This window comes from Dryas octopetala, chromosome 9 (genome assembly GCF_963921425.1).
Source record: "Dryas octopetala chromosome 9, drDryOcto1.1, whole genome shotgun sequence".
NCBI classification, from domain to species: Eukaryota; Viridiplantae; Streptophyta; class Magnoliopsida; order Rosales; family Rosaceae; genus Dryas; species Dryas octopetala.
The window spans coordinates 16,104,379-16,117,887 of record NC_141374.1 but is presented as its reverse complement, the minus strand read 5'-3'; the positions used below and the strand labels follow the sequence as shown (position 1 = coordinate 16,117,887).

General features: G+C 36.4%; 4 protein-coding genes and 1 non-coding gene across 6 annotated transcripts; 4 read left to right on the top strand and 1 right to left on the bottom strand.

Annotated features, from left to right (window-relative positions):
• Window positions 1–10: 10 nt before the first annotated feature.
• LOC147274825 (UDP-glycosyltransferase 74B1-like) lies at window positions 11–1,808 on the top strand. Its single transcript, XM_086255979.1, has 2 exons — window positions 11–755; window positions 1,027–1,808. The coding sequence occupies exons 1-2, from the start codon at window positions 87–89 to the stop codon at window positions 1,738–1,740; spliced, it is 1,383 nt and encodes a 460-aa protein (XP_086112105.1). The 5' UTR covers window positions 11–86; the 3' UTR covers window positions 1,741–1,808.
• Window positions 1,809–1,950: 142 nt separating this feature from the next.
• On the bottom strand, window positions 1,951–4,479 carry LOC147274823 (Putative thiol-disulfide oxidoreductase DCC). 2 transcript variants are annotated; one of them, XM_086255981.1, is made up of 8 exons: window positions 4,253–4,479; window positions 3,907–4,049; window positions 3,561–3,668; window positions 3,311–3,367; window positions 3,078–3,143; window positions 2,877–2,937; window positions 2,466–2,512; window positions 1,951–2,293 (listed from the first exon to the last, which is right to left on the bottom strand). In XM_086255981.1, the coding sequence occupies exons 1-8, from the start codon at window positions 4,407–4,409 to the stop codon at window positions 2,261–2,263; spliced, it is 672 nt and encodes a 223-aa protein (XP_086112107.1). In that variant the 5' UTR covers window positions 4,410–4,479; the 3' UTR covers window positions 1,951–2,260. The 2 variants fall into 2 exon arrangements, with proteins under 2 accessions (XP_086112107.1, XP_086112106.1); XM_086255980.1 differs by having other exon boundaries at window positions 1,951–2,274; window positions 4,253–4,477.
• TRNAL-AAG (transfer RNA leucine (anticodon AAG)) lies at window positions 3,769–3,849 on the top strand. Its single transcript has one exon. It is a non-coding gene; the product is annotated as a tRNA-Leu (tRNA).
• Window positions 4,480–4,621: 142 nt separating the features above from the next.
• On the top strand, window positions 4,622–6,899 carry LOC147274822 (succinate dehydrogenase subunit 7B, mitochondrial-like). Its single transcript, XM_086255982.1, has 4 exons — window positions 4,622–4,774; window positions 4,874–4,948; window positions 5,483–5,585; window positions 6,690–6,899. Exons 1-4 carry the CDS (start codon window positions 4,739–4,741, stop codon window positions 6,770–6,772), a joined length of 297 nt encoding a protein of 98 aa, XP_086112108.1. The 5' UTR covers window positions 4,622–4,738; the 3' UTR covers window positions 6,773–6,899.
• A 3,355-nt stretch (window positions 6,900–10,254) lies between these two features.
• On the top strand, window positions 10,255–13,112 carry LOC147274821 (LIM domain-containing protein WLIM1-like). Its single transcript, XM_086255873.1, has 5 exons — window positions 10,255–10,519; window positions 12,022–12,118; window positions 12,221–12,255; window positions 12,386–12,469; window positions 12,573–13,112. The coding sequence occupies exons 1-5, from the start codon at window positions 10,382–10,384 to the stop codon at window positions 12,780–12,782; spliced, it is 564 nt and encodes a 187-aa protein (XP_086111999.1). The 5' UTR covers window positions 10,255–10,381; the 3' UTR covers window positions 12,783–13,112.
• The last annotated feature ends 397 nt before the right edge of the window (window positions 13,113–13,509 follow it).

Sequence of the window (13,509 nt, the reverse complement as noted above, 5' to 3'; positions counted from 1 at the left end):
AGCATTTTCTATGGTCAGCCAGCATTTTCTATGGTAAATTGGTAAGAAGGAACCTCAAGCTCAGCTTATAAATACGACTTGTATTGATGGAGGAGAAAGTACAGCACCAAAGGCAAGAAATGGAGAACCAAAAAGGCCATGTCATTGTGCTCACCTATCCTGCTCAGGGACACATAAACCCACTCCTCCAATTTGCCAAACGCTTAGCCTCCAAAGGGGTCAAGGCCACTCTAGCCACCACCCATTACACTGTGAAATCCATCCATGCAACCACTGTAGGAGTTGAACCCATCTCAGATGGCTATGATGAAGGTGGGTTTAAGCAATCCCCAAGTGTTGAAGCCTACTTAGAGTCATTCAAAACTGTTGGGTCAAGAACTTTATCAGAGCTTATATTGAAGTTCAAGGTCTCAGGCTCACCTGTCAATTGTATTGTATATGATTCATTGCTTCCATGGGGGCTTGATGTGGCCAAACAGTTCAACATCTATGGAGCTCTGTTCTTGACAAACTCAGCTTCTGTCTGCTCCATGTACTGGCGTATCCATCATAGCCATCTGGGTTTCCCTGTGAAGCAAGAAACTGTGCCTTTATTGATGCCTGGCCTTCCTTCACTTGCTCTTTCTGACCTACCAAGTTTTCTCTCACAGCCTGCGCTTCACTCTGCTTATTTGGCTCTCATCTTGCAAAAGTTTCGCAGTCTGGAAGAAAATGATTGGGTCTTCTGTAACACTTTTGAAGAGTTAGAAAGTCGAGTAAGTGCTATATTCTCACCCAGATCTTGATACTAATTAGCCACACAACTAATTAGAGTAGTTTTTAGATTATTCAGATGAACAATAAATCATGGGTTTATTTCTTTCAAGTAGGAAATAAATTATTGAAATGGGATTTTAAAGATTTAGACCAGTTTGGTATGACCAACAAAAGGATCAAGGATCGAAATTATTAGTATTTTACTTTGCCTATTTGTACAAGTAATTGCAATTCTTTATGGTCTTATTCTAATTTATTGTTGTTGAAAAGCTGGTGAATGACCTGTTGGGACTTTGGCCCCTGGTGATGATCGGTCCAATGGTGCCATCAGCCTACTTGGACCAACAAATTGATAGAGACATAGCTTATGGAGCCAGTCTTTGGAAGCCAAGTACAGACCAGTGCTTGAAGTGGCTGGAGGAAAAACCACCTAAATGTGTGGTATATGTATCATTTGGAAGCATGGCAAACATTACTGCTAAACAGGTTGAAGAAATTGCATGGGGCTTGAAAGCAAGTGATAAGCATTTCCTGTGGGTTGTGAAAGAGTCTGAGACCAAATTGCCAGATGAGTTCCTGGATTCAATAGGTGAAACAGGTTTGGTGGTGACATGGTGCAACCAACTAGAGGTTCTAGCACACCAAGCTGTGGGTTGTTTTATAACACACTGCGGATGGAATTCAACGTTGGAAGGGTTGAGCCTCGGCGTGCCAATGGTGGCAGTGCCACAGTGGAGTGACCAGCCAACCAATGCCAAATTTGTGGAGGAGTTGTGGGGGGTTGGAGTGAGAGCTAAGAAAAATGAAGAGGGAATTGTGACTAGGGAAGAGCTAGAGATGTGTATAAGGGAAGTTATGGTTGGAGAAAGAACTGGGGAGATCAAAAGGAATGCCTTGAAATGGAGAGAGGCTGCAAAGAGAGCTGTTAGTACAGGTGGAACCTCAGATGGGAACATCAATGAATTTTTAGTGAAGCTTCTTTGAGGATAGGGAAAGAAATTTTGATATTTTGGGGCACTTGAATAATCAAAGGTACTTGCAACATGTTAATGTATAAATGGAATTCAAAACTCCAACTTAGTTATTTCCATAGTAAGTGGATTTTCATAGCACTAGGGTGCATTATCATAGCATAGCATTCCAGTACCAAAGAAATAAAGTAGCAAGAAACTGAGGCAATCGAGAATCAGCATATCAACATTTTAAATTCAGCAGATTGTTCACATATAACTGGAAATAATGTATTAGTTTGAAAATTTATACATCTTCATTCCTGTGACCAAGTCATCTTTGAATTTATACATCTGTATTCCTCCTCATGCCTTTCTATAGTATACCAGTATTTGATGCTAGACAAAAGAACGAAAAAAAACCTAGTATTTGATATGGGCTCATATAAACTCCAAATTTTGGAAGATGATGGCAAATGGAAGCAACCAAACACCAAACTTTCAACATCCTTACTACTTGCAGTTACTGTGGAAGTTTACAAGTATTTTTATCATTACAAACTTCTCCCTGTATCAGAAAACAGAAACTAAACATGTATTAGCACTAGATGGTTGAAATTCATTAAGCATTTTTGTATGAAAATTAGGTAGGCACTGTCAGAGACCATTTAATGAATAAAAGAAACTTATGGTTTCAAATCCAATTAAAGGAGTTAAAGGATAATAGTAAGCAAATGCACACGATTGAAAGTTGCTTACCTTTTTCTTCTTTCGCATCTCCAAAACCTCCTCTATAGGTGGTCGGCCTAAAACCAAAACAACATACCATAAATTTCTACTAAAGAAGAAAGTATAATCAGATTAGCTATCAAAGTGATCAGGTTTTAGCAAGTAAAGTTCAATGAACTCAATCTTGGCAGATCTATATAAATAGTACTTGATATTGTCTTTTAAACAGTCAAACTAAATCCAAATGGTATCATTTCAATAAAAAAATATGTAAGGAAGTAAGAACAAATTTATTATAAATCTGGTGTGGCTCTGATATTATATTACATTTGGGCAGCAGAGTTCAAATATTAGCATACTATTCCTTTGGCCTTGGAATCTAAGAACGCAAAAGTTCTGCTCAGGAACCATGGAAATAATTATTTATGTGATATCATTTACCTGTGATTTGGAGACGATATTTAGCCCAAACACCATATACAGCACCAGCTACTGTTGCAATCTGTGAATAAAATGCTTTCCCATTAGCCCCCAGTTATAGATGACAAGATAAACAAACTATTGCAGACCATTCAGTTCAACAAAATGGGAGTAGATGAATTTCAATGCAGGTAACATTTAGAATTGAAAAAGGAATCTCACAGGTTCGTATTTGGTTATGGCATAAACCCATCCAAGCCCAACTTGTTCATATAGCTTTCTAAATGCCTGCAGAAGTTTTCATTAACGTTATCATGCCTGTTAAGACAGCTTAAAGAAACTTATGGGTTCAAAATTGGTCATAGTCCTCTCTGTACAAAGAATGAGAGTTCCACAGAAAACTACTTATTCTGGATTAGATTTATAAGTTCAAAGTAGTAGGAAAGGGAGCTTACTTCAACATCAGTGACTACAGTTCCATCGGAGAGGATTGCATGAATGTTTCCCATAACCTAAACAAACAAGTATTTGTCACTAAACTATAATATATTTGTTTTCATATACACTTGAGGAAACCTTATTCTATGAAGTCACATTGGATATGTAAAACAGGAAATATTATTGTCACTGAAAATCATCTTAGATGCATGAACATTTTGTAAGTGGGTAAGTTATATGTATCAAAACTCAACAGTGATGACTTACAGTTTTGTAGTCCAGCCCTTGATTCTCCTCTGGTGAGTAATCATCTGAACTTATATCAACAAACTTGATTGTGCCATAGAGCTTATTTCTCTCTCTTAGCATGTTCACCTGACAATATAATGAACATTAGTTTATCCAATAGCGTAGTGAACAACAACACACAGGAACAGTCAAAGATATACAAGAAAAGTAACAAAAACAAAACAAGGTTGAGATGGCCGAGTTGGTCTAAGGCGCCAGATTAAGGTTCTGGTCCGAAAGGGCGTGGGTTCAAATCCCACTCTCAACAATGTAAACATTTTTTTGTCCAAGAAAGAAACAATGTGTAACTAGAATAGGTGTTTACCTCTCGCATGCATAACGGACAATCCCCATCATAAAGCATTTTAATCTTCCAATTTTCGGGTGTTGGTTCTTGACCATCTTCTTTCTTGGGAGTTATGGTATCCGAAGCCACCCCACTTATAGCTCGTATTGGAGATTCAAATCCTACAAATGGACAAACTTCATTAGAAATTGAACTCACTCTTTGCCAACCATTCATAATTTCATATATACAAATTTCTTCTTGATTCCTTGGGTATCAATAAACCAACCAAAATTCCAGCCCCAACCCACCAATCCAGAGCTAGCTAGGAATGAAAATAACAATTGAATTTGTTCATATATATAAAAGTTTGGTCACCACTCACCAGGTTGATGAACAGGAAGTGATGTGAATCTTTGGGGAGGATATGAAGGAGGGTGATGATGAAGCTTGAGTTGGAGATAGCGAGGAATTGATAAGAGACCTGGGTTTCTTTGTCTTCCTCCAATGTTACATGCTGTAGCAGCTGCTCTCAATGCCATTGCTCTTCTTCTTCTTCTTCTTTCTTCAACCAAAGCTCTTGGAAATTTGGAACCAAAGGTTCAAAACTTTGCTTGGACTGCTCTGTTTCATAACCACCCTGTATACGTGGCAGCATTTGCTTCACCCAAAAACTAGACACGTTGTTTCAAACAGCGACTTCTATTTTGGGCGAGTTAAAAGAATATATAAACCATGGGGGTATCTCAGCAAAAATTAAATAAGACAAAATTGACCCTGAGAGTGAGAGCAAAGCTTGGGTTTTTGTGGAAATAGCTACTGCTTCACGTTCGGTTTTTTCTCATCAGAGCTCCGTACACAGTCGTCAATCATGGGGTTCCTGCTCAAAAATTCCATCGCTTCCCAGGTACTCCCTCTCTTTCTGGCATGCTCGATCTGAATACGTTGTCGTCTTTATTTGTTTTGGTATTTTCTATCGCTAAATCTGACTCTCACCTTCAAACAGCTGAGGACACAAAACGACTCGCTTTCGCTATCGCGCCGCCAGTTCCACGTCGAACCAGGGGCTCGCGAGAAAGCTGTGAGTCTCTCTTTCTCTCTCTCTCTCTCTCTCTCAATTTTGTCACCTTTACATGATTGTTCTGATTTTAATTCGTTGTGGGCAGCTGTTTGTTTCAGTTTCATATTGAGATTCGTCCATAAACTTTGTATTTAGCATTTTAGATAGTTTTGAAGGTGACCCATTTGAGTAAGCAGCTTAAATATTTTAGTATTAGTTCTAGAAGATTGTACGGACAGTCATACTAGAGTTTCTCGAGCTCATGCTGGTGTACCGTGTAAAGATTTTTAAACCAAGAGATGATTTATTGGGGCTTTGAGTGGGCATTGATGCAATCTTGCTAAATCCATTTAATTTTTAGATTTATTTGACAAGTTTGTTTGTGCAAAATTTGTTAATTATTTTGGGGGGTTTTGAATATAGTGCTGTTTGTTGCATTCCTCTCCATTTGTTTTTTTCTTCTTTTGTGATTGTCAGCAAGGTGATTGTGTTGATCTTTTATTTCTCTCTGGTTCAGTTGTGCATTGTGCTGTACTAAGCTGTTTGACTTTGCAGCTCTTGGCAGCGGACCCGGCTCTGAAACGATTCAAATCGCATAATAAGGGTGTCCAGAGAATTAAAAGACTTGGAGAGGTTCTCACTATTGTTGTTGTTGCTGGTACGCTGGTGCTTTTGTTTGAACTTTAATTAGATGTTTTATGAGTATACTACTTGACACTTGCTCTGCACAACTTTAATTTAGCCTGATACTTTCGGTTAGATGTAGCCACAACACTTCTTGGGCATTCCCAAACTTAGGGATAAATAGTTACATTTTGAGAATTCTAAAGTTTTTTCTTTTTTGTGGTTTTGGGGATGTGGCAGACATGAAGCCTACGTTGCACTCGATGCATTAGGAAGAAACTATTTTGCTTGTGATATGAATTATTATTATAAACTAAAGAAAATTTTAGTAGCAATCTTATTATAATGTTTATTCTTTAGTTATATTCCTTGTCCTTGTCTAAACTATTATGTGGTTGTAGTTATTGTCTGGTTGGTAAAGTTTGCAGTATGATTAATAATATGATAAACTTCCAGTATAAACCAAAATTTATCGTCTTACTTTTTGGTCTTATTAAATCGTAGACGCATGAAGTGCCATATTCTCCATAAAAGAGGGTGTGGGGCTGTAAAGATAGAGTTAAGCTTAGAACATGGATTCCTCTCAAGGATGAGTCACAAGCAAGACTGTTTGATTTACTTGCTTCTGCATCCCCCCTCTTTCTCCCTTTGCACATTTGCTCTTTTCTCTTTCTCTCTCTCACACACACAGCCACACACACATATGGACATTCACACACTTTTAACACCATACCACCTCCAAACTATGGATATATCTGTTGTTTTTTTTTTTTTTTTAATAATGGAAAATATGAACTCCTTTTCTATCTGGGAAAGTGGCCATGACAACAATATAAAATAGCAATCAGGACCATTAAGACCTTATCAGGACTAGTTTTTGCAATATGCCTGGCCATGTAAGCTTACTTTGCGATAGGCTTCTCTGTCTTCTGTCAATCTGTCATTACACATTGCATGGTAGAAGGTGATACGGGACTGCCTTTTAATTGTGACTTGAAATTCATATGGTATCTTGTATTGATCTTTATGATTTTATAAATATTTGGTTATACAAATGGGACCATCACAAAAAATTACAGTCTTGTTTTTCTTGTTACAGTGCTCCAAGTACTCATATATGTTTATGATGTTTGTTCAGGCTGCTGCTATGAAATATATGTAAAAGCAGTAATGCGAGAAGAGGCAAGGAAACAAGCAAGAACTTCAGGTGCAAGTGCATAATCAAGTGTGTATTTTGATGGTGTTATTTTGTCAGACAAAAATATTGGAACTTTATGATTTTGACTGTGCTAAATAAGCAGAAGAACAGGTTATCCTGATGCTTTTCAAATATCCTTTCTGATCTCAATTAGGTCTTATTTCCTAATAAAATTTGTTAAATAGGCATCTTAGTACCATACAACCACTGAACCCCAATGTTTATCAAGCTAACACCCATGTGGAGAGGCCGACAAATGCAGATAGAAGAGAGAAAATCATCATTATGTGCTAAGATTTCTCATTTCAAGAGAACAATGGTAAGTACAAACTGTAGAGAAACCACCCTTGAAGTTTATCATTGTCCTCTTTCCAATTACGTTATTTCTATCCCTCGTTCTTTCTCTCTCATTGATCCCTTATTTGATCATCCAAGCTCTCTCCTCTTGTTCTGATTCCCATCTTACAGAGTACAAAATTCATGCTTTCATTGTAAAATCTGAGTAATGGTTTGTAGTTTTTTACCAAGAAAATACTTTATTTGAAGTCGTAGGAAATTTTGAGCTAAGTGGAGCACACGGTGAAACTCTTATTAAGGTAAACCGTAAACCAAGGTTGAAAGTTGAAACTGAAGGTGTGTTGGTATCCAAAAATTTGTCTTCTTTCAGTTGTTAGCTAAACACCTAGTTTGGAGATTTATAATTGTTAGCTAAACACCTAGTTTGAAAATTATAATGTTCCCTTGCTTTAATTATAAATTCCAATATACTAAGTTTGACTTTGGTTGGTGGTGACGAAGATGTGCTGTTCCAGATTGTTCCATGTGACTTCAAATTAGAGGTAGATGAAGTCTTCAAAAAGAAGATAACAAAGAAATAACCAAAATAAATGTGAACAAGATGGCACTTTGAAAATTTTGCAATAATTAAAAAAAGTGATAAATAGTAAATCAGTAAATGTAGGCTATGTAGCTGAGCTTGACTCCATGGAATTTCTTTTTAGCTTAGAGACTCGTAGTGATACAAATTGATGCCCGCTGGCAGCCAACGTATACTAAGAGACAATGAAGTCCATGACCAGGTCTCCTTTGTCTTCTGGATATAAAACAAGAAACAAGAAACAGAAAGTCGAGGTGAGGTTTCGAAGGTTTTTGCTGACAATAAAGAAATGGAGTCAAAATTAAGCACTCAGAAAGCTAGAAAGATTATGTACATAATTCTGCATGTATCACTATCAATTCACACCATCCTTGGCATCTAGTTGCTCTTATCATAATATTTTCAGTTTGAAAAATAACCCTTCTCTAATATGTTTTCTTGAAGAAACTGTGGAGGCCTTCCAATGTTATGTGTCTTCTGATCTTGTCCTACACTCCTACCTTCTTAAGAGCTTGGGCTAACATAATAACCCAAAAACAAAGGATGTATAAGATGAATGGAAGTGATGGGGAGCATTCAGAGCAGTACAACCAAGCTTCGATCCCTGACCAAGATTGGCCAACCCATCAGCTCTCAGCACCAAAATTCATGTTCAATGCTGCAACACCTATCCTTCCTCAAGAACCATTGACAGTGTTTGATAAGATAGCCAAAGAATGACAAATCAGTGCTAAACTATAGAAACCATGGACTCCCTTCTCCTAAGCCAAAGCCAGTGTAAGACCCCAAAACAAAGGTACCCCCATATCTTTCAATTCCAGTGCTGAACAACACACATGCTTTCTTGCAAAAGAAACAAAAGCATAAAGAGGTGGGGCTGTGGCTGCCTTTTGAATTTGGAGCATTATTGAGTTTGGGGGTGAAGATCTGCATTATTTATGTAACATATTATCTGTCCTAATGGTATAATAATGTCAAAATATTCAAAAGAGGATCAACACCATTATGGCCTGACCACACCATAACTGAGAAGTCCCACTTAAATGCTTTTCCCCCCCACTAAATACTTAAATGCTACTTAATTAGAGACCGGTTATTTACCCAGAGGTATATTCCACTTGCTTTCTAGGAGCGTTGGGAAGAGTTCAAAAGAGTTCAAATGTTCAATTGGATCCTTTTTTTCTTTTTTGATACAATGAATTCAATCTTATGCACTGCAAAACAGCAAAGGGCATCACAATTTCAAATGTGGGTTTCTCATATCGCACAAAGGTCAAAGGCATTTTGAAAAGGTGGAAATGACTTTTTACATATATGTGCACTCAAAATTTTATGAATTCCCTGGCCAAAAACAAATTTTATGAATTCATTCAATTTATATGAAATTCTAAAAAATGTCTACTAATGAACATACAATGTTTCTTTTGCTACAAATGAGGCCAAAAGGGAGAAGGTAAAAGAGACTAGATTTTATTAACCGTCCAATTTTTTTTTTTTCCTATAATTTGAATGTGATTATCAAGAATTACAAATGATCAAAAACAAATTATTTGGTTGATTATTAACAACTCTCTGTTAGGGATGGCAAAATTCTCCGCCCTCGAAAATCCCCGTGGGGACCCGCCCCTATTAAGCGGGTATGGTAATACCATCCCCGTCCCCGCCCCGCCCCGTATACCTGTTTAATAAAAATATTATATTATATAATTATATTTTAATTTATTATCTTAATTTTTGTTGCATGTCTTTAAATATTAATAGTGTTCTCTTTATGCTTTAGTGTTATTGTAATATAATATGATGAATTTTAATGTATTTCATCTATTATATTATATATTTATATTAATTTAGTATGTTATTAATAAAAAAAATTATTTTTTTAAAAATAATAGAAGCCCCGAATACCCCCAATGAGGACCCGATTACCCGGCGGGGCGGATATGGTATTGGCAAACCATCCTTACTCTCTGTCGCTTATTTACCTTTTTTTTTTTTGTAATTGTAATTTTATGATTACTTGATGATTGTTAATTGACAATCTAATAACTTAATGGAACAAAATAAATATTAATAATAAACTTACAGAGTTATCTCATAAAGATGAGAGTTATTTGTGCTTCTCTATAAAATTTGATGATGGACCAAACCAATTTGAAAAACAAATTAAAAACTAGCAGAAAATCTCACTCAAGATTAGACGAAAAATAACAGTCACTCTTATATGTAAGATTGTGTTGTGTCCAAAGGACTAATTAGACGCGCGAGCAGGAGAGAGTGGCGAAAATTCCTACCCTTTGCAACACAAACACCGCGATATGTTCGAATCTGTGCGTTAAATATTTCCTTCTCTGGTCCGAACAATCATAGCTTCACTGTTTCAGAACCCAATCAAAGAAAAACACGTGTCCATAAAAGAGGGTATCATGGTCATTTTGGCAGAAGTTTGGTTTGGTTTGGTGCAGCTAAAGCCATCATAACCTTGGACTCAAATTACCAAACTGTCCCAAGTATGTACAGCTAACAAATTTGATTGGGCCACCAAAGTTCCATCACCATCACAAGCCATTTGCAAATTTTCTGTATATGCCTCCTGAGCTGTAAACCTTGGACTTAAAAATTGAAAGAGAGAGAGAAAGAGAGAGATAAAGTCTTCTCTTATCAAGAAAAAGAAAGTTTCTTTGCTGGTGGGTCTGAGAAAGTTTGTGTCTTGTAAGAATTTTGAGGGTGTGGGGAAGAAGATTATTATTGGGTGGGGATGGCAACATTTGCAGGGACTACCCAGAAGTGCAAAGCATGTGAGAAGACTGTCTACTTGGTTGATCAGCTCACTGCTGACAACAAAGTCTACCACAAGGCCTGCTTCAGATGCCACCACTGCAAGGGCACTCTCAAGGTGACTCTCTCTCCCACAAAAACATATAGATACAGACATAAAGACACTCACTTTTACATTGGTTTCATGGTTCTGATGCTCTTATGCTTCTTTTGTGTTCGTTATGTCTGTATCTGTTGCCTGCTTTTCTTACACCATCATGTTTGTGCTCAATTGTGGATTTTTCTATATGTTTTGTTTTTTAAGATGTTTGATGATCATGATGTATATTGGGTAGATGTATATAAATTGAATGAAGATTTTGAGATTTCTCCTAATTACAATCATAACTTGTTTGAATAATTAAGCATGGGTTTACTTAGCAAAAAGCTATGTAGCTGTTTAGTTGTGTGAGTAAGCTCAAGCAATTGATCTTTAGATGTGGACATGTTACGCGTGTAGATCCATTGGGAATTTTAATGCCCTGTATCCTCTGTTGCTTTGTGGAGATCACTTCATGCGATGCATCTTAAATTTTATTTGCATTGACAATGTTCTTGAAAGAATTTCCTTATAATTGATTCGTTTGTAATTGTACTTTTTCTTTTCCAGATTTGTAAGCATACGAGTGACCATTGTAATTGATATATATGATATACATACTTTACCAGCTTTCTATCAAGATGTGTGTGATACATGGTGGTTTGGTGAATCTTAGTATGCTGTATACCTGATATTATGTTGCTCCGGTAGATTTTGAAGGAATATGAAAGCATGTACTATTGAGTTTTTCCTGAAGATTAGAATTTTAGTTCATGAGTAAGTGCTTTCTATTGAAGCAAGATTGATTTTTGAATTATGGATTTATTAAACAATGGTAATTCAACCCAGTTCTCAGTTACCTTTATATTTCTGATAAAAACTTGTTCATAATAACAGAATACCTTTAAATTTCCTTCTTTCTTTGTTTTTTTTTTTTCCACATATGTTATCGAGTATCACACCAATGGGAAAGTTTTAGCTTGTTACACTTAATTAATTAACATTTACACCGCCTACTTCCTTACCTAATGGTTTAGACCAAATGCAAAATCTCTAGTTCTCTACTAAGTAACCACCAGATGTTTCTCTTCATTCATGCAATAAGTAACCTTGTTTATCCCATAGTTTGCCCCATTTACTTCTAAAAGACAAATAACCATTGTGTAAGGAAAATTTATTTCAGAAAAAAAAAAAAAAAAAAAAAAACCTTCTTTTGGTCGTGTTTGAGCATGACTCAATCATTTGAACTGAATGCTGTCAATTTTCATTGGTTGGACTATGTTAGCCAATTTAAATTCAAATCTTTCCTTTTTATATAGTTTTTTTGAATAGTCTGCTAATTTATTTACCTTTATACTTGGATCTAGGCCACATATAAGCCACATATAGTAAATTGTTACCACTGCCATTAGTCACTTTGAATTGAATGTTCGTAAGAATGTCCACACTGAATTTTACTCTGTCTGTCTAGTTATACACTTGTAGTTATATTATCTATGAGATGTCTTATATTTTATCCTTTTTTGCTTCTGTCCGTGCAGCTTAGTAATTATTCCTCATTCGAGGGTGTTTTATATTGCAAGCCTCACTTTGATCAGCTATTTAAGCTGACTGGCAGCTTGGATAAAAGTTTTGAAGGTGATAAGCTGCTATGACTTGTCTCAAGGCATATTTACCTATGATGATATCTTCTTGCTATATTGTAATGTTGGGTTTTTTTCCCCTTTTATTGTGCTGTAGGTATACCAAGAACTGTTAGAGACAGATCCGCCGAGGTACCTGCCTTGATTTGCTAATTCCTCTTTTTCCTCCATTCATAGAATTTTATATATGGAATTTAATGCTTGTTCTGTAGAAGTTTTTAATAATTACATTAACTGTTTCCAACTGTGAGAGATTACACAGGTCAACAGTAAAGTTTCTAGCTTATTTGCTGGGACTCAAGATAAGTGTGTTGCTTGCAAGAAAACAGTTTACCCAATTGAAAAGGTAAATTGCAGTTTAACAAATCAATGAGTTTTCAGAATGACAATGTCAGCGATTTCACTTTGTAGAATCCTGCATTCTATAATCTGAATGCTTCTTTTTTCAGGTTGCAGTTGACGGCACATCATACCATAAGGCTTGTTTCAGGTGCACCCATGGAGGCTGTGTGATCAGTCCATCAAACTATGTAGCCCACGAGCATCGTCTGTACTGTAAGCATCACCATAACCAACTCTTCAAGGAGAAAGGAAACTTCAGCCAACTTGGTAAGCATGAAGAAGTTAAAGAGGTGACTGAGAACGCAGAGGCTGAGTAATTCTATCAAAATTTTCATACCGAGTGTTGTGATCACTCTCACATTGGGGTTTCTAAGCAAGAGTCCGATGCAACTGTTGTAGCATACAAGAAGAGCTTATTGGGGTTCCCTTTTTCCATTTATATGTAATATGTTGCAGGTACAAAAATTGGTTTTTTTGCTTTGCTGCTAATTTTTGAGTGTGAGTTTGAAATGGATAATATAACAGCGAGTTGATGCCTAGTTTTCCAATAAACTAGTGGTAGGCACATGTGTCCAATGTTTTCAGAATTGATTTTTTATATGGTTTCATTTTATAAATGGCTACTTGAGAGTCTGCATCTTATCTTTCATCCTTTCCTTTAGAAAATTAGAACCCATTTGTCTCCTCATTTTTAATTTCATGTATAAAAAGAAGTTGATGTATTAATTTATGTTTAAGCATTCTGCATTAAATGGCTGGTTGCTTTTGTCAATTTCATATAGCCAAAGGTTTGACTAATACAGATGCCTTTGTTAAGTGTGGATCTTTGGTATGAGGGACCCTCAACGGTGTTAGTTGGTGGGTTATGCTATGCTTGAGTGCTTGACTCACTCAAACGAAGCTGGCTACAATTCAAAAAACTGAATGTCTCAATTGGTTGAAGGGTTTATTCAGTACTTATCACTCCTCACTCCCCAATTTGATGAATATTTTACGTATGATCACAATATTAAAATGCAATATATTATAAGGTCTAGAGTCTAG

Bases quoted from the DNA above. Each gene is read 5' to 3' on its own strand.
- LOC147274822 (XM_086255982.1), top strand. From the start codon at position 4,739: ATGGGGTTCCTGCTCAAAAATTCCATCGCTTCCCAG. The intron at 4,949-5,482 runs GTGAGTCTCTCT...TTGACTTTGCAG, and splicing joins CAGGGGCTCGCGAGAAAGCT to CTCTTGGCAGCGGACCCGGC. The intron at 5,586-6,689 runs GTACGCTGGTGC...ATGTTTGTTCAG, and splicing joins CACTATTGTTGTTGTTGCTG to GCTGCTGCTATGAAATATAT.
- LOC147274821 (XM_086255873.1), top strand. From the start codon at position 10,382: ATGGCAACATTTGCAGGGACTACCCAGAAGTGCAAAGCATGTGAGAAG. The intron at 12,256-12,385 runs GTACCTGCCTTG...GAGATTACACAG, and splicing joins TTAGAGACAGATCCGCCGAG to GTCAACAGTAAAGTTTCTAG. The intron at 12,470-12,572 runs GTAAATTGCAGT...TTCTTTTTTCAG, and splicing joins CAGTTTACCCAATTGAAAAG to GTTGCAGTTGACGGCACATC.
- LOC147274825 (XM_086255979.1), top strand. From the start codon at position 87: ATGGAGGAGAAAGTACAGCACCAAAGGCAAGAAATGGAGAACCAAAAA. The intron at 756-1,026 runs GTAAGTGCTATA...GTTGTTGAAAAG, and splicing joins TTGAAGAGTTAGAAAGTCGA to CTGGTGAATGACCTGTTGGG.
- LOC147274823 (XM_086255980.1), bottom strand. From the start codon at position 4,409: ATGGCATTGAGAGCAGCTGCTACAGCATGTAACATTGGAGGAAGACAA. The intron at 3,144-3,310 runs GTAAGCTCCCTT...AAACTTCTGCAG, and splicing joins CTGTAGTCACTGATGTTGAA to GCATTTAGAAAGCTATATGA. The intron at 2,513-2,876 runs GTAAATGATATC...TTTTGGTTTTAG, and splicing joins ATATCGTCTCCAAATCACAG to GCCGACCACCTATAGAGGAG.